The following is a 21,937-nucleotide window of genomic DNA, read 5'->3' on the forward strand; positions in this document are numbered from 1 at the left end:
TGAAAGTAGTCAGCCCCGGTGAGACACGATAGAGTGTCTAGGAATTTGGCTGCACACCACCTTTAAATACCCAAGCTGTCGAACTTCCTGCTTAGAGAGAGGGGATAGGGCCAAGTGTTTAGCCTAGGTGCTACAGTGCCCGCCATGTGTAGTGATTCGTCTGCTCTACTCCCCTACAGCTGGTTAGTAGGGACAGATTGAATGTCCACAAGATGGGCTTACAGCTTACATGGTCATCAGCTGCTCTGAAAGTAAGGGCACAGCAGCTTTGAAAGACAAGCCAGGATGTTTAAGTCCATTGTTTTTCCATGTATTTGAACGGTTGAATTCCAAGCCATAGATGCTTCACTCTCTGGCAGGCATGCATCTTTTAAGATCTTAAGCAGACGCTATTTGTACAAAGTGGAGTGAATCAGACCAGAGCAGAGGACTGGTTTCCAGAATTTGGCTTTACTTTGCAGTACAGAAATCTGAGCCTTTTCAAGAGACATCAGAAGCAGAGGCTCTGTCATATCAATACTGCAGTGCAGTTTGGTCCATCCAAAAAGCCACATGGGGTACAGAAAATACTTTGAGATCATGCCTGCTTTGTAATTTGTTCTCTCAATTTTATTAGGATTGACACACAAAGGAACCTTAGGCACAGTTGTCCCAACTGATGTAAACAGTTTTAGAAGCTTAAGGGTGGGTTAGGTTCTGTGCCTAAAACTATGCCAAACATTTGCTGCTACAATAGATGTGGGCTTTGTCCATAATACAACTTGCCACAAAGTTAAGATTGATGGGAAAGACTTTAGGGATGCTGTCCACAATAATGGAGTGCTCAGTTTAGAGTTTTCTTGGTATCAGGTTTGAATGGCATCTGTCAAGTTCACTGATCCACCAGAAGCACATAATTGGGAAATGGTTTACAAATGATTAAACACACAAAGGTAATGGGTCAATGAGTTATTTCAGTTTGCACCAAAATCTAGGTCTGCAAAACTAAAAAAAATTCAGTAGTCTGCTTTTTGCTCATAAGGTTAGTGAACAGTTAAATCAGTGTCAGTAATTAGCCAGATTCTGGACAGCAGCCCTACTAGAATGAAATTAACACATGATACCCAAAAGGGGAGCATTTACCAGTGCAGTATTCTTCAGTCTCTCAGAGATGTGATTACAAAAGCAGGCCTTACAATATTGAGTTTCATACAATGTTCATTAAAGTTCCTTATATTCATATTAGCCGATTTAATTTCTCCTAATTAGACATTAGCTCATTACTGCTGCTCCTGCTCCCCATAGATATCGTTCTTCTTGCGTTTCATCTCTTCAAAGTCAAACTCTGATCCCATCATCCTCTTATAAATATCTTTGATGTCATCACACGTCGTCTCAAAGTGAGTAGTAGCATCGTAGGTGCGAGAAATAAAGATCTGGAAAATAAGTTTTCAGGCTTAGTGTCTGGAGATTCTCCCCTTACACAGACACACCAATTTGATCGTCTGCCATTTCATACTAACCTGGCTTTCGGTTCCCAAGTCAGTTGGGGCAAACAGATCACTGATGCTAATGAACCTACGAGAGAAGACATTTCAGAATGCTTAAAATTACCCAACCTCTCTAATCCCGGCACCTCAGTGAAAGGTGAATGAATACAGGAGCCAGGTAACTTGTAATATGATCAAATGCCAAAGCCCTAGAGCAAGAATCGCACATGAGGTGGTTTTCAGTGCTAGGGCAGAGCATTGGAGTAGTTGTCTTGGGTGGGAGGGAGTAGGCTGAGTGAGTATTCCAACGACAGATACATCCACTCCTACTGGCCTTCCAGCCTCCCTCACCTGCCCCATGACCTCTCAAGGTCAGAATACAACCAGAAGACACTCAGATTTGTCTTTGTGTGGCAAGTCACAGTGAACTAGTCCACTGTGCTAGTTGAGTGACCACTAATGCATATGAGCTGCTAGATTGCTGATGTGGGGCGGAAATCTTACTTCTGTTCAATGGGTTCCAAGAGATCTAAGGCAGGTTTGATTTCTCTCTCTGGATCGCCTGTTTCCACAGTAGTACTAGCAATGGCTATGTACTTCCCTTGCGCTGCCACGTTGTGTGCAGAGGAGATCATGCAAACGTAGATATCTAGAAAAACATTAAAGTAATGAGAGTTGATGTACAGCACATGCCAACTGAGAAAAGCTAGGAGATGCTGACGGTGACTTTGGCTGTGAGCTGACTCACCCACCTAGCTGGGCCATGTGGATGTGCATTCACATTTGTTTCCCTCTTTTTCCTCCTAGAACTTGCTGCATTGAAATCTTGCCTGAGATCTAGTTTTAGTTCATTGGGACAAGGATTTACATGTAATTCAGACCTCTACATACATCAAGCCCTTGGCATAAGTGTACAGTGGGATTTTAGATAAAACCCCTAATTTCAAGGAGTTTACACACCCAGTAGAGATCTCAGGTCACACAAACCCCCATCAGCTGATTGCACTGGGAACAGAATTCAGCCCTCTGCCTCCGCTGCTTGAGCAAAGGAAGACCATAACTGACAGATAGGAGAAGAGGTGGCCCTTCTCATCAGGCCAAATCAACTGAGTTGCAAACCAGGCAGCTCCAACTACATCCAGTATTGGGCAGCTATGTATAAGCCAGTACATCACAAGCCTTCAAGGAGGTTTCAGGTATAAAAGTGTTCCCAGATCCAAGTGAACTAGAAGCAGCAAGTGTCACATTCTGGCTCATGCCCGTGCACAGTATTGGACTACAAACACCTGGAGGCTTTGGATTCAGACAAGGGATTGAAGTATGAAAGCCTAGGGGCCTAGATCAGTCTGAAATAGAAACTTCACCTAAGACTTTTAGTTTCTCATGTAGCACTACTGGCACTTGGTGCTTCAGATAGAGGTCCCTGCCGAGATTATGGGAGGGCAGCAAGCAGCTCAAACGTGGGTCCATAAGCACTTGGACATCTTATGCATACTGGGGAGAGTGATGGGCTTTGCAGGCCTAAATGATACCATCACCTGCAGAAACAGCCAACAGCTGTCTTCCTCAGGAACCAATGCTGCTTCCACAATGGAAAGGACTAGGAACTAGTGTGTGGGAGAGGGAGTCCAGGAATTCCTGCCACCTGATGCTGAGACAACACGGAGCAGGAGTGGAGCGCGCACATTGCCTCAGGCAGCAAAGCAGTGCAAAATTAGAGAGAAAGCTGAACTGAACAGGAGACAGCGATCTCAACTGCATAATGCACCCACTTCATTAAGGCTGCACATGGGCAGCCATGTTCGTATTTCTTACTGGGGAAAAGAATACGGCCTTTGACAAGTGTGGGATCAGGAAGGGAGCCAGATCAAGACACTGAGGACCCCAAGCAGCAGCACATGTGCGAGCCATTCACAAGGGGGGTGATCGTGTTCTTTGGGAGGGTGCCCTCATTACGAATTGTTTAAATGTTTTCTTTGATGATTGATCAAGTTCATTACTTGACAGAAGCCTGAGACTTTACGTGGACTTGCCTCCGCTGGGCCAAATGAAATTGGCATGCTCATTAAATCCATGGTAAGTGCAGACAGTCTATAGCAACACCTACTTATGCACTAACATGCTAAGCTTTTACCAGCCACTCTTCCCCACACACCTGATTTCCGGTTGACCTGATTCTGTGGAATGATGATCTGGCAGGAATTGGCATCATTTGTGTTCTTGATTGGGTGGTTTAAGATACAGATGACTCGAATCACTAGGCCAACTTTTGTTACACGATCTGGGACATAACTGGGATCACAAATGAGTTGTTTGCAGCGAGCAACCTGCCAAGGACAGACAAAGTACAAACTTGCATTCCTCAAACTGGAAGAATAGTTTTCCCAGATGTTCTCAAGCACTGAGTAGCCTCTTAGCATCTCTAGTCAGAACTGATGAGACGCACTGCTGCTCACCAGCAACAAACAAAAACTATTTTAGATTTAGTTCTGAGAAGTGGTTGTTTCCAGTAGATTAGCCTGACAGTTTAGTGCAGTGTCAGATTTTCATAGCAGAGAAGTAAATGCTTAGAGCAGTGAAGCCCCCAGTACTATGAAGTATTCCATTTAGGAGCGATTTTCCTTGTGTCATAGGTTTGTATTCCACCTTCAGTAAGAGATGGATTTTCCACCATCTGCTATAGGCCATAGTTTGTACATGTCATTTCAATACAAGACATTATAAGCAACTTTACAAGGGGACACTTACATTTTTCTACACTTTTGAGCTATGTGCATGAACTATTGAAAGGTTAGACATTAATACATGCTGCAAAGTTTGGTTTCCTTAATCTAGATGTTTGTCTAGTGTATACTGTGCAATCTTATGGATGTATCAACAGTAAGAATGCAGGGACGTTGAACAAGCACTGCCCCATTGGCATCAGAGGGATTAAGGTTATGAATGCATGTGTCTAGCCAGTAAGGCCATCTGGAGTTTTGGAAACAGAATTTGAGCACAAGTTAGATATCTGGTCTATACAGCATCCGTCATCTGAGAGTTTTATTTGGATTCACCCTGGCATGAACAACTGTGCCATTTTTTAATGATTTGAAGATTAAGAGGCATCTGTATTATAGAGATGGTTAGCCAGTGTGACAAATTCAACTCGCTCTGTAAAATTGTGAGCAAACTGGCAGATGACTGACGTGTATTTAGAGCTTCCATCAGATATGGGCAAGTAGATTTTCTGCTTAGGCTGGTAAATGCTGATAGTTGTGCAAGGCTGATTTACTGTGTATCTGGGGAAACAGTAAGGAAATTCAGTGCCAGAAATATACAAGCAACTAATGCATCTTAAGGCCAAGGACAGAGTCAATTTTAGATTTCGGTTAGATGCACTGACAGCTGCAAGGAAAGGTGTCTTGTTTTGATGGACCTGCCTCCTCAGCTTTCAAGGAATACAACAATCCTGACATACAGCCAGAGTGAAGATTTAGGATAAAATCCCTCTGAAGTTATTTTCTAAGTCTACTTCAAGTAACGTGTGAAGTTCACCTGTTTAGCTTTTCTTACTGTCTTTACCACCACATCACTCCAGTGGCACAGCTTTGGGAGCTTAAAAACCACCCTAAGATTGAGTCAAAAATCCTGGCAAGTTTACAATCTGATGACTCAACCTAGTTTGTGTGTGTACCAAACCAAGCCCGAGTTCCTCCACTTGCTTTTGCGCTAATTGAGGAGCAGGTCTCTAACAGCAAATATTTGAGAAAATAATCCAAAGCATTACTGTACCTCTCCTTCAGATTTCACACCAATCACTTTGCCATTTTCTATCACAATCTCTTCAATTGGCTTGTTCAGCATGTAGGTGCCTCCGTAAATAGCACTTAGCCTACAAGAGTAAGGAGACTTCAGCATAATGAAGCTTCACATTTGCTACAGCCTTCTTATAGCTGATTGTTCATTCACTCTGTCTTAGGAAGTGATTGAACTTCTGGTAACAGTTCCCTGGCCTCCGTAAGGAGTCAGAGCCAGGAGGGTTTGGAGAAGAAAAATCGCCTTCACCCCCACCCCACCTCATTCAGGGGACACATGCCCTGCCCAAGTCTAGGTAGCAGACTGTTCCTCAGGCGGCTATTTAAACGGTCAGTGAACCTTTAGTTTGGAGTCAGAAATGTCTTATTCCTGTAACTCAATCTGGAGTCATAATTTTACTGCCCAGGATGCCATTAAGAATATATTTCAGTGACTTAGAGAGACTCTCTCCCAAATATCTATTTTACAATTCACTTTTAAGAGCAGTTGCAGTTCTAACCAAGACATGCATCTTATTGTAGCAGTTGCTTATTTCAAATATTAAGAGGAGACGCCAATATGTGGTAACTTGAGCAATTTCTTTTGAAATTGCATGGGAATTACTGAAAGCAGAGACTCAGCATGTCCAGTCACTACCTACTTCTTTGATTAAGAGTCAAGGACTGTCAATTTAAGGTCAAAAGGAGGAAACTGAAATGAACTATCAAGACACCAGCCAGTACTTGAGACTAGTCAAAGCCATGATTTACATTTGCTGAAGGGTCAGAATCAGCTACTTGATGGCCAGGTAACTCAAACAGGCTTCAAATCACTAGTAACTCCCAGACCTGCAGCATTCAGGGAACTGTTCTGTGGTGGAAAAGCCAAGTCTATTAAAAAAAGCTGCATACTGTTTCAGCTTTAACATTTGGACTTTGAACAAATTCTACTCTGCTTATAGGGATCTCCCTGTGTCACTGAGAAAGGTTTAGTAATTCTGAACATCAGCCAGCAGGGCCTCAGATACGAAGCAGCTGGAATGTGATTCCACATAAAACACTGGCACATTTAAAATAGAAATGCTAATTACTGCATTTTCCTGTAGTTTCCAGTTTTAGTTAAAGAGCCACACCCCCCAAAAGCAGCTTAGTCAGTTCCTGTAGTATGTCAGATGCCCTGCTAACTGCTAAGTTAAGCCAGTATTAACAGCCTCTGCTTTTGCACACCTGACACTAAACAATTAGCTTAGACCACAGCTCAGCTCTGCAGAAAAGTTTAGTTTGAAAGGGGAAGGTCTTGCAAGTCAGTTTAGTTAACCTGGGACCAGAGAACTAAGATGTGACCCACTAGACACTTCACCCTCTGAGAAACACCCCACCGCATCCACACTGCTTATTCAAGTACCATCCTGCCCTACCCCTCCTGCAGAAGCACTGCCCCTCCCAGCTCCTGGCTGATGCTGCCCATCCCACAGAGGGATTTACCTAGAGAAGAGAGGGAAGCTAAAGAAAATGCTGTTTAATAGTTGAGGTTCTTAGCAGAGTCTGCACATTAGATTCTAACAGAATCCTCGAACACACTTGATGCATTTGAGACCAGGTTAGTCACACCACCACAACCCAGTCCTCACCTTGCAAATCCCTGGGGCAGCTCTCCAAGGCCATAGAGGGGATAAAGGTAAGGGCTTTTACCATATCTAGCCAGAGACTCGCTGTAAAGTTTAATCCTGTTGATTGTTTCTTGGCATGGCTGGTCTAGGTAGCTGCAAAAAGAGAATAGAGACTGTAAAATGCATTTGGCGAAATAAGTTCCTGTTTACTCAGACCCAAGATGGCCTTGGATTAGGGGGTGCTTTAAGCGTTAACATTCATCCCCCATGCAGTTATGTTCCCCATGCTTCCCCCGACTCCACTGCTTCCCCTTAAAGGCTTATGCTTCGGAAGAGCTCTTCCCCTTCAGCCTGACTGAGAGAACACTGCATTCGGTGTACCCTTGGAGAACCCATTTAGGCTCCAAGTAGCGCTGGAGGAGACGTCTGCTTGTGAAAGAAATCCAATCAGTACTGAAGACCCAGCGTTTAAAGGCTCCATGCCAACAGGCAGCACTCAAGGATGCTGCATGAGATTTACCTCAAGAATGGTACATTTGTGGCTAATGGAGGTGGTCCATTACTCTGAAGGATTATCTCCCAACTCACTGGCCACTAGCTGAGTTTGGGAAAAGCCGGTGAATAGCGAACACTTACTCATCAGTTCTGTAGAGTGCAAGGGCATGGCCTGTGAAGTCTATGACATCTTGGCCCAGGTCAAACTTTTTATACACATCTCTCATGGTGGTCTTCTTGGGATCAACACCTTCAAAAGTCCGGGGGTCATTTTCATCAAAGTTGGCAACATACACTAAGAATTTCCTGAATCGGCGTTTCTCAAACAAGCCCATTAAACCTACAAGACCAAAAGAATTAGTCAGATCAGAGGTTAGAAGTGAGGAATTGGAGCTACTTTGAAGGTCCTTTCAAAGTAAGCTTTCCTCCAATCCCATGGCAAAGACCAGAGTATGACAACAGTGAGGAAGGGCTTTAGTTAGCCCTAGACAGCAGAAGTTTATACTTTAATCTTTCCCCAAGGTACCCCTAAGTTAACTGTGCCAGAGTATGAACTAACCATTCAGGCTACAGAGGCCAAAAATCCAGCTAAGCATGGAAAACCAGTTTGCTTACTACTGGCAGCTGCCATAGCAACTGCCTATTAAGAGCTTGGAAGATGTGCCAGACACTACTCAGAGGCAGGAATAATGACAGCCACACCCAGAGAGTTCAGAGACAACCTATATGTAGCCTGGAAGAGGGGTGGGAACTGACCTGACCATGGTGAGTGAGCTTTTCTGGATCAGTCTGTGTTAAGTTCTATTACCCTCTAGCTAAGAGAGAAGGAACTTTTTCTATCCAATAGGTTGGGAACCAGACATCCTCTGCCACAGCATTTGGCTCCTCCCCAAAAGACTAACAACTGCATGTGTTGCTGCCAGCTTTCCCCAAATTGAAGACATGAAGCAGACATGATCATTCCACTGCTGCTCTCAGCAGAAACAAAAAGGTAGTCACGGTCAACTGATAGCAAAGCTGAACTAGACAGAACAGCGGCAGCAGCAGCATTTAAGCAGGCTGCAGATTTAGGCAGACATTTCATTGGTTGCATCCAGTTCACATTTGAGAATTCTTTACAACAACTTTAATGGTTTAGTTCCCCATACTTGCCAGAGATGGCTATGAAACACTGGTCCATGTAAACAACTGTAGTAACTACAAGGATATGAACTGCAAGTGGGAGAATCTTGCTCCATGATCAATTATTCGGGTGTGTTCCACAACAGGAATGCATGAGGACCTCGTATATGATTGCAAGTGACTAGACTGTCTTTTTTTTTTTTTTTTGCAATGGATACAAAAGGAACTGAAAGGGCTACCTAAATAACTCTTCCTCAGTTTATGCAACCTGCCTGCTTAGTGCCATTTAGAGTCTGAGTGCTGGTCTACATTACAAAGTTAGGCCAACCTAGCTACCTCGCTCGGGGGTGAGAAAAAACTCCTCAGAGATTAAGTTAAGCCACCTAAGCCCCAGCATTCTCACTGCTAGGTAAACAGAAGAATTATTCCCTTGACCTAACTACTGCCTCTTAGAAAGGTGCATGTACTGCAGCAGCGCAAGACCATGCCTGTTGCTGCAGTGTCTACACTAAAGTGCTCCAGCTGTGCCATTTCTAGTGTACACACCCAAAGACTCAAAGTGCCAAGAGATGACATTGCTACTGAGCAAGAGCCCAAATACACCAGTTTCCTGGAGTCTCAGGAGTTTACATGTCAGTAACTTTTTCAGGTTCAAACAGGAACATGAACCAGGGAACACCAAAAGAAAAGACTTTTATAGAAGGCCAATCAGGACAAGAAACTAGCCACAAAGGGCTGATTTGATGGGGTCACCAAGGGATACAGTTTTGCATCTGGACCTGTTCTCTTTGGTTTACTAGCAGACATGTCTTCTACTGACAAAGAGGTCTCCCCTGCATCATGCTTGAGATGTGCATCTGGGGAGCACGTGCAGCATCCTCCCTGGCACATTCAGAGCCTCCTCAAGCTTGTTAGCAGGAAGGGTATTTCTGCACCTGTGAAAGATTCTGGGCTGTCTTGTTCCTCTGGAGAGGGCATTATTAGAGCCCTGCATGGATACAAAAATTTGTATCCACATCCAATCCATATCAATTGCCTGCAGCTCCACAGGTCATGGCGCAACAGTGACACAGGGCTATGCCAACCCCCCCACCCCCAACTACTTCTCCCCAGAGACCTCCCACAGCACACTACCCCCATCATACCTCCTTCCCAATTATGGGCAGGGAGCCTACATCCTGGGCCCTCACATGCAGCGCCACCCTCCCAATGGGGGGCTTGGACACCCCCCTGTGCAGCTGCAGCAGCTCTAAGACAGACTATGCTTGACTCACTGCACAGGAGCAGCATGGTCACACTCCCTTCTGGGAGTTGTATTTTATGAACAAACTGGGGGACACCACCCAGAATGCCCAGCAGGCTATTGCTGCTGCTACATGATACAGAAAGCAGAGCTGCAGCCTCAGGGCTGGGTGACAGCCAGTCTGTTCTGATGTGTGTGCGCTGCAGAGCCCTGCATGGATACAAAGTTTGCATCTGCAATCTGCAAAAATGATCTGCGGCTATTAGTAGATTTGCAGGGCTATAGGTATTACCTAGTACCCCAACTTTAATATTTGAGAAGGTCTGAGGAGTGCCTGACTGTCTTAGGCCATCCTAACCAGTTGTACTGGACTGTGAATAATCACTACAGGTATGTCGCATCTTAGGCGGGGGTTTCGTTCCGTGGTTATCGTGTAAAGCAAAAACCGTGTATAGTCAGAACCTCAAGCCCTATAAATCCTGCCTGCAGCTCTGGCTGGCAGGAGGGGGCTGGCATTTAAAGGGCTCCGCCAGGCTTCCCACCCTGGTGGGGAGCCTGGAAGAGCCCTTTAAATCCCGCCCACAGCTCCAGCAGTGGGACAGGGTGGCATTTAAAGGGCCCAAAGCTCTACAGTGGCTGGAGCCTCAGGCCCTTTAATTTGCCCCAGGGGCTACCAGCCACCTCTGCAGCTGGGAGCCCCCTGAGTGATTTAAAGGCCCTGGGACTCCCAGGCACAGCTGGTGCCCCAGGACCTTTAAATCTTGAGGCCACGCCTCCTCCGGGACTCCAGGCCTTTCAGTGCAAAGCTGAAGTCGTGCATTTGCACGAGACCTGTACCATGCTACTTGGAGACAAAACTGTTCAGTCATTAACCTTAACTGTTGCTAGCTGTCTCCTAGTTTGTATTAAAGGAAAGAGAAAGTTCAGGTTTGCCAGGTGAAAAGGTATTTAACACATTCATATGAGGAAGAGAATTTTAACATTAGTTTGTCTACAATACAAAAGAAGCATCTCTGTTTGTAGTGAAGAAACTTGGGGATGGAAAGATTAAAGCTACAGGGTAAAAAGGCTACAGCAGAGCCAGAAGCAGAGTTTGATCTGCTAGTCCTGTACTACAGTAGACCTTCTAGAGCAGAGATGGGCAAACTGGCCCACGGGACTGTCCTGCCTGGCCCTTGAGCTACTGGCTGGGGAGGCTTGCCCCTGGCCCCTCCCCCGCTGAACCCTTCTCTCCCGCAGAGCCATGCCACCGTGTGAGCAGTGCTCCTGCCGAGCAGAGCGGCAGCGTGTCTGGCTCCAGCCAGTGCAGCAGCCAGACATGCTGCTCTGCTCGGCATGGCAAGTGGGCTGGGAGGGGAGGGGGGCGCTGTATAAGGGCCGGATGGCCCCAGGGGGCAGTCAGGGGACAGGGAGCAGTTGAATGGAGGCAGAGGTTCTGGGGAGCAGTCAGATAGGCATAGGGTCCCAAGGGGCCTGTCGAGGGCAGGGATGGAGTTGGGGGACTGGGATCCGGGGGTGGGGGTGGTGGTTAGATGGGCGGGGGTTCTGAGGGCAGTTGGGGATGGGAGGGAGCAGAGGCAGGCTGTTTGAGGAGGCACAGCCTTCCCTATCTGGCCCTCCATCCAGTTTTGCAACCCTGATGTGGCCCTCAGGCCAAAAAAAAAAAAAAAAAAAAAAAAAGTTTGCCCATCCCTCTTCTAGAGAGCCCATTCCTCAGAGACCCAATACGGGGCAGAGCATGTCAGACCCAGTTTGAATGTGTGGTGTTATGACCTGGCGTAATGACTTGCATGAGGTTACACCACCATTCAAATTTGTTCCAGACATTCTTCAATCAAGATCAGGTGGGGGGAAAAGAGTCAGACTAGGATGAGCATAGGGCCTAGTTCCCCAGGAGGCTCACCTTGTTCTGGTTCTGTGTGAATCACCACCACCTGCATTCAGCCTTGCTGGCACTGGCCTCACACTTCACCCCCGACGTACTCCTGTCTCTGCCAGAGGATAGGAGCCATGCCTGCTGAGCAGTAGCAGCTTGTGCACGCCCTTGAGGGCTGCGCCGGGGAGAGGGTGAGTGAGGCTCCAATGAGTGGGGCCAGGTCTTGTGCCCTCTTCAGAGAGCCGGGCTAGGACATGGGAGGCTGGCAGTACCAGCCCCCTACAGGGGCTTAGGCTCCCCCACCCCAGTTATGGCAGAATGGGGGGCATGCAGCCCTGAGGAAGGGTAACAGGCCCTACTGCCAACTCAACAGTTGAGTTACAAAACTGAAATTTAGGTCCTGACCTGCCTGCAGCCACGCACCTGTGTCCTGAAGCCCTCCTCACCCCCACCACCTCTGCCTGGAAGGCACTTCTACACACACCTGCATTTGCCTATCAGGGAGGGGCTGTGGATCAAATCTGGATGGCCCTGCAACCCCACATGCCAGGAAGCATCCTTATAGCTATTGTAAAGGGGAAGGGCTCCAAGCAAAAGAGTGCTAAGGCGGGGTGCAGTTCAAAGAAGGCTGAGAATCTGTGTTAGCTACAATGACCACATCTGGTGTTTGCAGCAGGAAAGAGATTTCCCATTTGGAAAGTGAGCAGCTGAGGATGATCCCAATACTCAGGCACAAAATGTGCTGCTGGAACAGGGCACATTATAACACCACTGCTAATGGGCAGCATTACCATGACACATTAATTAAATCATGTTACCCTTTTCTATAGTATGGTTGCAGATGAAGAACACATCCATGAACGAGTCCCAGTTCATCTGAGACCCATGACGACCTTGGTACAACTCAAGTCACAGGAAATGCCAAATATTTAAGCTCACAGCTGTGAGCACTCAGAAGGACACAAACAATAGTTTAGCGAAGTATAACTGCTTACTGGATGCCAGGGCTTCTGCCTCAGTCGAAGGAACTTTGTAGATTTTTCCTCCCTTGTAGACAAAGCTTCCTTCAGTCACTTTGAAGTCTAGGTAGCGAGTGACTTCTGTGTAAAGCAGCATCTTTACCAACTGACCTGCAATTAAGAAGTTTCAGCAGAGAAGTCAGCCAGCAGTCTGTGGCCAGATGAGCATTTACCCTGTCTGAAGGGCAGGGCTGTTCCTCTCTTTGCCGGGCGCCCATTATGATAGAAGTGTGTGTGTTTGCAGTTTAGGATGAGCTCCAGCAATGCCAGGAGCACTGCTCTGCCACAGCAGTCCCACAGATTAGCACACATAAAGGTAGAGATTGCACAAATTGTAGAGATTTACGAAAAATGTTGACATGCTATTAATTTTAGCCAGCTTACAGGCGTTTAACAGCTTCCTTGGATACAAATTACACTCACTAGAGCTTTGGTCAGTACACAGGAATATTACAAACACTCTCCCAGCTCTATTAGTATCCCTGTCATTTTATTATGGAGCCTGCTACATATAGCAACGTTCAGACTTAAGTTTTAACTTTGCAAATAAATGTTACAAAGAATATAGACTAGGAGTACTTGTGGCACCTTAGAAACTAACACACTGATTGTAGCATAAGCTTTCATGGGCTAGAGCTCACTTCATCGGATGCGAAAACTTATGCTACAATCAATCAATGTTAGTCTCTAAGGTGCCACAAGTACTCCTATTCTTTTTGCAGCTACAGAATAACACGGCTACTACTCTGAAACCTGATAGAACAGACTGTAGCAGCAGCGACAGGAGCTCTTGACTAATACTCCAGTTTTATGGACCAATATCCAAACAAGGTAAATGAAAACTGTTGTATGCAGTTGCAGGGTGGGCCCGCGCCCCTCCCACTCCAGAACCCATGAATACATCCCTGGCAGGAAAGTACATACTACTACCTAACCTACTGACAGAAACAGTCACATCCCCAGTTGTTTTCATGTGGGATAGTTGAGTTTAGGGTTCCGCACAAAAAGTAGTTTCAACACAATGAACTGTTCCAGAGCGATAACTCAAGCCTCAGCTAGTTTTATATAGTATTGTCACTATGCAAAGACAAGTTTTATGCTTGATAGTGTCTTATCCCTTACATACATTTCAGCAACAAAAAAAAAAGTCACCAGAAGTAATACACTGTCAGACTGAAAGTATTAAGTTCCCAGGGACACAGCACAGGACAAGTTGTTGACCAGTCAACAAGACGACTGCACCCTAAAAATTCTGCAGCTGCCAAAGAAAGAGGAAGCCATTCCAGAACACTTAACAGCACCAATAAGGACTGAGGAGCAGCACACTCCGTATTACTGAAGTTGTCAGTGGTTACAGAAATAAGTTTTTGGAAAAAGTTGGGAAGGGATCACTGGAGTCAAGAAGTATGCAAGCTACAGACACAGGCTGTTATAGTCTATGAACTCCATATTTTCCCACCCTACACAATTGCAGTCACTGTTTCTTCCTACAATTTTAATTAGGCTGCAGTACTTATGACATCCACTCCAGCTAAAAATTTAAAAGCCTTGCTTTAGTAAGCACAGAGGTTTTAGAGTGTGTTTTTCCATAAAGTTTTCACAAGCCAGGGCGCAACTTTTCCCAATTAATTGGTGTGCAAAACAGGTGTTACTGTCATCTACAGACTTTTTTTTTTTAAACTACCCACATACTTTCCAGTTATGTTTTTAGGAGTCCTTTAGAGTAGCATAGCATGCTACAGTGTATCTACTAGGAGACAGATCTTCATGTGCAACATCTCAGCTGGAAAGACAGCTAGAACTACGACACCTATGTAATTAGTCATTTGAGGCTAGAGGGGTATTACAAGTAACGAGAGCACTCTCATATCTGGCTGGTTTGGATGAGCAGTATTTCAAGCCCTGGAGTAGATACCGCAAGAAACCAGTCCTTAATAGTAGCTGTTAGAGTGACTGATACATAGGAAGTTTACTAACTTGGGACCTTCAGTCTGATTTAAGTTAAGTTACTTACCATTAGCCATAAGAAATTTTGGAATTAAGTCCACGTTCCAGTCTCTTCCTCGGCCCATTGATTCTGGTGGAGATCCTGGTATGTTAAATCTTTTGTAAAGCTTTAGAAAAAAGGATAAATGATCATGTACAGTGGAGAAAACATGCACTGTTCATTAATAATCTCATCACAATACATGCTTATGCTCCCCAGAACACGCCACAACTTTTTGTGCGCTCATCTATAGCCCTCCCACTGCTAGCCTGTGGCCAGCCAGAATTTGGTTCAGCAGAAACTGGACTAATTGATACCATGTGCAAATCATGTCAAGCTGTTGCTACTTTAGGTATAGCATCAGGTAGCCTGCTTGCCTCTGTCTTATTTTCCTCTAATACAGAGCTCTTAAACTGGAGACAAGCTTGTCAGGTTTGTGACTTGTAGAACTGAAGTTGCAGTTGTATAACACTGCAAGAATAATTTCACTCCACTGATCAAGTTGGTCACTTTACTGAGCAGAAGGACAAAGAATACCCATATTTGTAAGCCTGATTTTTAAACAAAAAAAAGTTTCACTGTGAATTAGTGTTTTGACCATTTTATATTGTAGGATTATGTGTTGAGATTGATATTCTATTAGGAATTGCTTTAAGCAATCAATGATTTGCAGAAACTGCAGCTTTGGGGCTAGGATGTTGAGAGAGCTTTGCAATGAATGGAATAGACCTAACTGCTTAGCTCAGTGACTTTTGGATTAAAATGCATTAGTGCTTTTACTTTTGATCCTATCTGAGTGCTAGACATCTTGACACGTTGGCATAAAAATGCAACAGTCACATCACTCAGTAAGCAGGACAGCAATACAAACGACAGCCAAGTCTCATCCATGAGAGTCGAAATGAAGCTATTTTGGATCAACTTGTTTCTAGAGACATGTTTAAATACTAGCTATTAGCATAAACAGTGAACAATTGACATGTGATGCTGAATGAACTGTCCTTAGTCTTAAGCTCCCCAAGTAGTGTAGGAATAAGGACCAAAGGCTCTAAGACAGCATCTCTTGTTTTAGGTGTCGGCTACATTTTTGGTCTCTCCCACACATGTACTAGCTGCACTCCTGGTTAAGATGTGCAATTAATCCTCCCCTTAGGAACAGGAGCAAGCGTCAATCTTCAGTTAGGAAGAGGACACAAAGATTTAGAAGCAGGATCATGTAGGTACACAAGTTAGTACAGTATAGTGCATTATTCTAGGTACTTACATCCTCCAGCGGTGTTATAGATGCACTTTCACCTCCATAGTAAGAGTTGCGATCCATGTGAAGGACCTTTTTTCCATTCACTGACATGATGCCAGAGAGGATGCATTCCTGTACAAATAAGAGGAGGTTTTAAATGCACGGAAAGAGTCCTTTGCTTCAGTTATAGGACTGGGTAAACCCCTCCCCCAACCCTCTTTCCTTCAATTCTCAGAAACAGCATGGAGCTAGTCATGCTGTTTCAATGAAAGCCCTAAGGACAGAACAGCACCTTAAGTTTCCTTAAGCACCTGGGTAGAGTTTAACAGCACCCAAACCACTTTTGACCATTTTACCCCATAAATACAAGTTGGATGGGCAATGTAAGATGGCTTTAGGGACAATATGGGGTAGACAGCAAGAGTACGGTAGATATTTGAGCAGTGGCTCAAACTTTTTTCCTGGTGAACCCTCTGAGTGTGACCCCCTCTTAAATATATTAAAAAAAAGTTTAATTTCTAACACCATTATAAATGCCGGAGACAAAATGGGTTTGGGGTGGAGGCTGACAGCTCGTGACCTCCCATGTAATCACCTCACGACCCCCGAAGGGTCCCAACCCCCAGTTTGAGAACCCCTGTATTTAAGTATATAGCCACTACATGCCAGGAAGTTGTACTTTTTGACAACATGACCACCAGGCAGACATGAGGAATGGGCATCTTTTTAAGATGCTGTTACACAAGTATATGCCAAAGTAGTTATTTTACTATTTATTGCAAGACAACTTATAAGCAACAAAAACTGAATAGATGCAAGCAACTCAAAGTCCAATGTTGATTTGACAAGTCGATACAAGCCTGCTAGTCTTTAGCATTTTTGTTTGTGATAAAAGCCATTGATCAAGTGTTTCAAAACAGCTGTTCTAGATATTCTGTCTCAAGTATCACTCCCCGCTGTGAACGATTCTTTTTCAGAGTGAAGCTCAGCAACTGTTATATGCAAGTAACTTTTGGCAGACTAGGAGCATGCCCTTCCAGCCCTGCATTTCTGTGTATCAATAGATCTACTCCAGTTCCCTGCACTGAGGCCTGGTCTACACTATGCGTTTAAACCGAATTTAGCAGCGTTAAACCAATTTAACCCTGCACCTGTCCACACAATGAGGCCCTTTATATCGATATAAAGGGTTCTTTAAACCAGTTTCTGTACTCCTCTCCAACGAGAGGAGAAGCGCTGAAATCGGTATTGTCATGTTGGATTAGGGTTAGTGTGGCCGCAAATCGACAGTATTGGCCTCCAGGCGGTATCCCACAGTGCACCATTGTGATCACTCTGGAAAGCGATCTGAACTCGGATGCACTGGCCAGGTAGACAGGAAAAGCCCTGCAAACCTTTGAATTTCATTTCCTGTTTGCCCAGAGTGGAGCTCCGATCAGCACAGATGGCGATGCAGTCCCAAATCCAAAAAGAGCTCCAGCATGGACCGTACGGGAGACACTGGATCTGATTGTGTATGGGGAAACAAATCTGTTCTATCAGAGCTCTGTTACAGAAGACTAAATGACAAAGCATTTGAAAAAATCTCCAGGCCATGATAAACAGAGGCCACAGCACAATGCTGTGTGACAAGTGTAACAGAAAGCCAAAGAATCAAATGACACTCATGGAGGGAGCGAGGGGGTACTGAGGACTTCAGCTATCCCACAGTCTCCGAAAAGCACTTGCGTTCTTGGCTGAGCTCCCAATACCTGTAGGGTCAAACACGTTGTCCAGGGTATATCTCATCAATTTACCCCTCCCTCCCCCCCATAAAAGAAAAGGGAAAAAATAGTTTAACTTTTTTCAATGTCACCGTATGTCTACTGCATGCTGCTGGTACTGAACAGCAGCATCCTCTCCCCTCCCCAGTGGCAGATGGTATAGTACAAAATGACTGATAGCCATCATCATCCTGTGAGTGCTCCTGGCGGGCCTCTGTGAGGCCGGTCAGGGGCGCCTGGGTAAAAATAGGAATGACTCCCGGTCATTCCCAGCAGATGGTACAGAACGGCTGGTAACCATCTTCATCATAGCAACTGGGGGCTGAGCTCCATCAGCCCCCCCTCTTCATGTCTAAAGAAAAGATTCTGTCCTGCCTGGACTATCATAGCAGCTGGAGGCTGCCTCCTCCTCATTTTATCTCACTAAAAACTCAGTGTTTCTTATTCCTGCGTTCTTTATTACTTCATCACACAAATGGGGGGACACTGCAACAGTAGCCCAGGAGGGTTGGGGGAGGAGGGAAGCAATGGGTGGGGTTGTTGCAGGTGCACCCCCTAGAATGGCATGCAGCTCATCATTTCTGCGGGATTGACATGGAGCGTCTGTGCTCTCTGGTTCTCTAGTACACTTGCCCCATATTCTAGGCAGGACTGACTCTTTTTAGATAAAACAAAGGAGGGAATGACCCGGGGAGTCATTCCCATTTTTGTCTTTGCCTCCCTGGCCGACCTCAGCGAAGGCCTTGATAAGCTTCAGTTAAAACTGAAGGTTTATTTTGCCATTTGTTTCTGTTCAAGCAGATTGATGTGAAAAGAGCACAGAAACCACCATGGTTCTTATAAATTTGACTTAAAAGCCAACACAGTTGTTATACTGCTGCTGCTGCATGCGCTCTTTAAGAACAGAGATGTTACTGAACATTACACCAAGGACTCCACTAGTCATTTAACATTGACCCAGTCATGGCCCTTCTTCCCATTCACATGTTTGAAGTTAGAACACATTGACATCTGGCCTGTTGAGAAACAGCTGAAGTGATAGCCTGAGCACATCAATGAAACCTGGTTCCTCCAAGAGAAACGTTAGCTCTGAAAAAGTCTCCATGTAACAAGGTTTAGCTATGCAACTCCCATTGAAGATAGTTGGAGTTGTGGCTAAACCCCCAACCAGCTTTGAAAAAATTCAGTTAGTTGGAGCAGAAAGGCTATGAAGTATTTACAGCCCTGAAGCAATTGGATAGCCAAAGACCAGATCAGAGAGCAACAAAGGCACATGCCCCTCTGTGCCTCAACCCCGTTCAACAGGACCCACCTCTCAGAGCAAGAGCATAAGAACAGCCATACTGGGTCAGACAAAAAGGTCACTGTAGCCCAGTATCCTCTCTTCTGACATGGCCAATGCCAGGCCAATGCCCAGAGGGAATGAACAGAACAAGTAATCATCAAGTGATCAATTCCTTATTGCTCATTACCAGCTTCTGGGAAACAGAGGCTAGGGACACCATCCACGATCTCTTTCTTGAGTGGTAACAGCTCATTTAGTTTCCATCATTTTATATGTGTAGTTGGAATTATGTTTTCCAATGTGCAGTACTTTGTATTTGTCAACATTGAATTTCATCGGACATTTTATTGCCCAGTCACCCGGTTTTGAGAGATCCTTTTGTAGCTCTTCGCAGTCTGTCTGGGACTTAGCTATCTTGAGTAGTTTTGTATCATCTCAAATGTTGCCACCTCACTCTTTACTCCTTTTTCCAGACCATTTATGAATATGTTGAATAAGACTGGTCCCAGAACAGACCCCTGGGGGACACCACTATTTACCTCTCTCCATTCTGAGAACAGACCATTTATTCCTACTCTTTGTTTCCTATCTTTTAACCAGTTAGCAGTCCATGAGAGGACCTTCTCTCTCATTCCATGACAGCTTGCAGAGTGAAGTGGTAGTTCTCCACATTCAATCCTTGACTCCTACATCCACTGTCAGAGGCATCAATAGTGATGGTGAGTCTTTTGGCCATGCCTATTAGCTGGCTGTTAGCATATCCAGCTCCAGGTCAGATAGCGTTCATCTGGCAAGCTAACATCCATCCTTAAGACATTCAGATGTCAAACGCTGCCCTCAAGAAGTAAACCAAACCATTGGCCATTTTAAAGAGAAAATGATGCCTCTTCTCCCAACTTCCTGAAAATCTGCAGCATGCAGATGTCAGCCAAAAGCCATCATACCTAGCCAGGCTCTTTCACCAACATTCATCTTATGTTATTAGTTTTCTATTTTCAGTATTGCCCGCTGCTCTTTTTCCAGAGTCTGGTCTAGTACAATGCTAAGTGAAGCTGTTAACCCATATTGGTTAACAGTCCAAACATCTGCCCATTGTGGGTCTACATTTTAGTGTATGGTTCTCAAAAAAAAAAAAAAAGTTACAGAACTAGAATGTTCTGCTAGGCAACCCTTGTTTGCTCTTTAAACAAGCCTTTTAGACAGTTAGAACATGGATATGTTGAACTAGAATACATTAAGGGCTTGTCTTCACTTCATTTTTAGCTCAAGCTGTAACTAGAGTGTTGCCTCTAGCCTGGCTCCCACCCATACACAGAGTCTCAAGCTCAACTTAAGCAGTCTTTAATCTTCAGATAGCTAGCTTATGTTGGTTGGAGGAGGAGGGGGCGGCGTTGGTTTTTTTCTTCAGCCTTGGCAACACACACCAATTTTTGTCTAACCAAGTAAGCGTATTCCTGACAGGAGAGGAAGGTACACAAACACCCAGTATTCTCAAGTAACTACATAAACATTCTTAAGAGATGGTAAAGGAACACACCAATCCCTTATAAGATAGGCATGGGATGAAAGGATAAGGGATAAAGATGTTCTGTTCAAATTAGCAGGTACAAGAAGAAGGTGGTGTCACGGAGTCACTGGGCGATGCTCTGGAACTGCTCCCCACAAGCCAGTCAGGACTTTGGGGAGCCTCCTCTCCCTTGGAGCAGACTTGTTCAGGGCAAGAAGCTCACATGGCTTCACCTTCTGGGTCTCTCCTTGGAGCATTCAGCATCCTCTGCCCCTCCGTGCGCTTCCCACAGCGAGTCCACCCCAGCGGGGTCCTGGGGAAGCCACCGGGTTCTGCACCCCCACTTTGCAGTCAGACGTGACTCTCAGCCAGCCAGTAAAACAGAGGTTTATTCGATGACAGGAACAGGGTCTAAAACAGAGCTTGTAGATACAGCGAACCGGACCCCTCGGCTGGGTCCATTCTGGGGGGCAGTGAGCCAGACCCCCAGGTCTGCCCTCCACCCTTGACCCCAGCCAGCTCCAGACTAACAACCCCTCCCAGCCCCTCCTCTCTCCTCAGCTCCTTTCCCGGGCCAGGAGGTCACCTCATCCCTTTGTCTCCAACACCTTCAGCTGGCACCTTTGCAGAGGAGGGGCCCAGGCATTCAGTTGCTAGGAGATAGAGTGTCAGGCATTTAGGTGCACTGGCCCTTTGCTCTGCCAGATACTTAAGAACTGCCATGGGGACACTGAGGCACCAATAAAGTATTCAGAGAAAACATTAAGAACATTCCCAGTTCGTCACAGGTGGTAACTAGCAACATCTGGAGTGTAAGTAACTTGTTTGTATCAATGTATAAAAAGGAGACGTCACAGAAGGGGCATCTTTGGCCAGCCAAGGGGACAGCATCTTGGTACGCTCACTGAGCTGGTCCCATTGTTGTGGTCATACATGTTTTTATACCTGTAACCATGGAGCCAGAGCACTAGTACTGTGCTTTGTCAACAATAAACCCGGCTGAGTGCCTTCGCCACCAAATCAAGCCTGTGGTCTCTTTATACTAAGATCAAGGTCTGCTGAATTCACATGTCGCACTATCTGCTGGCATGGCTAACAGAGCTCCAAGAACAGTAACACTACAGCAGCAGCAGCAGCATTCCTCAGCACTTACCAGTGCCAGAATTCAGGAAGATGTGAATCTCTTTCGAGTAAAGTGAAGTTATTGCTGGTTGGTTACATACCACCCAAATGGAATACATAACTACATGTCCAGATTGCCTTTGTCCTGAATGAGGGTTAGCCCAGCTACTGCTCAATCCAGAAAGAAAAGTCATGTTGACAGAGAAGCAGAGCTGGCAAAGAGCAGTGATCCCTACCTGAGAGAGGGTGCCACTAACCTCTATTCTGACAGTGAACAACAGGATTTACCAAGTGCAATTAATTCACTGGCTGATTTGAAACCCTGGACTCAGTTCACTAAATTAACCTGCAGAGTCTTCATTTGTAGTCTTGTGGATTTGGCTTGACACGTCCTCATTACAGAATGGCTTGTCTCTTCAACAG

The 21,937-nt window shown here is 45.3% G+C and overlaps 1 protein-coding gene across 1 annotated transcript in view; it reads right to left on the bottom strand.

The window, feature by feature from the left end:
• Positions 1-431: 431 nt before the first annotated feature.
• The window catches only part of GDI2 (GDP dissociation inhibitor 2), a 30,631-nt gene continuing 9,125 nt past the window's right edge, over positions 432-21,937 (bottom strand). The window contains exons 2-11 of the mRNA XM_030577816.1: positions 15,862-15,969; positions 14,625-14,724; positions 12,587-12,721; positions 7,492-7,690; positions 6,877-7,008; positions 5,244-5,343; positions 3,625-3,796; positions 1,974-2,118; positions 1,503-1,557; positions 432-1,415 (exon numbers count right to left, since the gene is read on the bottom strand). Of these exons, the coding sequence (XP_030433676.1) occupies positions 1,260-1,415; positions 1,503-1,557; positions 1,974-2,118; positions 3,625-3,796; positions 5,244-5,343; positions 6,877-7,008; positions 7,492-7,690; positions 12,587-12,721; positions 14,625-14,724; positions 15,862-15,969 (1,302 nt within the window). The 3' untranslated portion in view covers positions 432-1,259. The remainder of the gene's footprint in view (positions 1,416-1,502; positions 1,558-1,973; positions 2,119-3,624; positions 3,797-5,243; positions 5,344-6,876; positions 7,009-7,491; positions 7,691-12,586; positions 12,722-14,624; positions 14,725-15,861; positions 15,970-21,937) is intronic.

The sequence above is a fragment of the Gopherus evgoodei genome, chromosome 1 (assembly GCF_007399415.2).
Source record: "Gopherus evgoodei ecotype Sinaloan lineage chromosome 1, rGopEvg1_v1.p, whole genome shotgun sequence".
In the NCBI taxonomy this organism is placed as follows: Eukaryota; Metazoa; Chordata; order Testudines; family Testudinidae; genus Gopherus; species Gopherus evgoodei.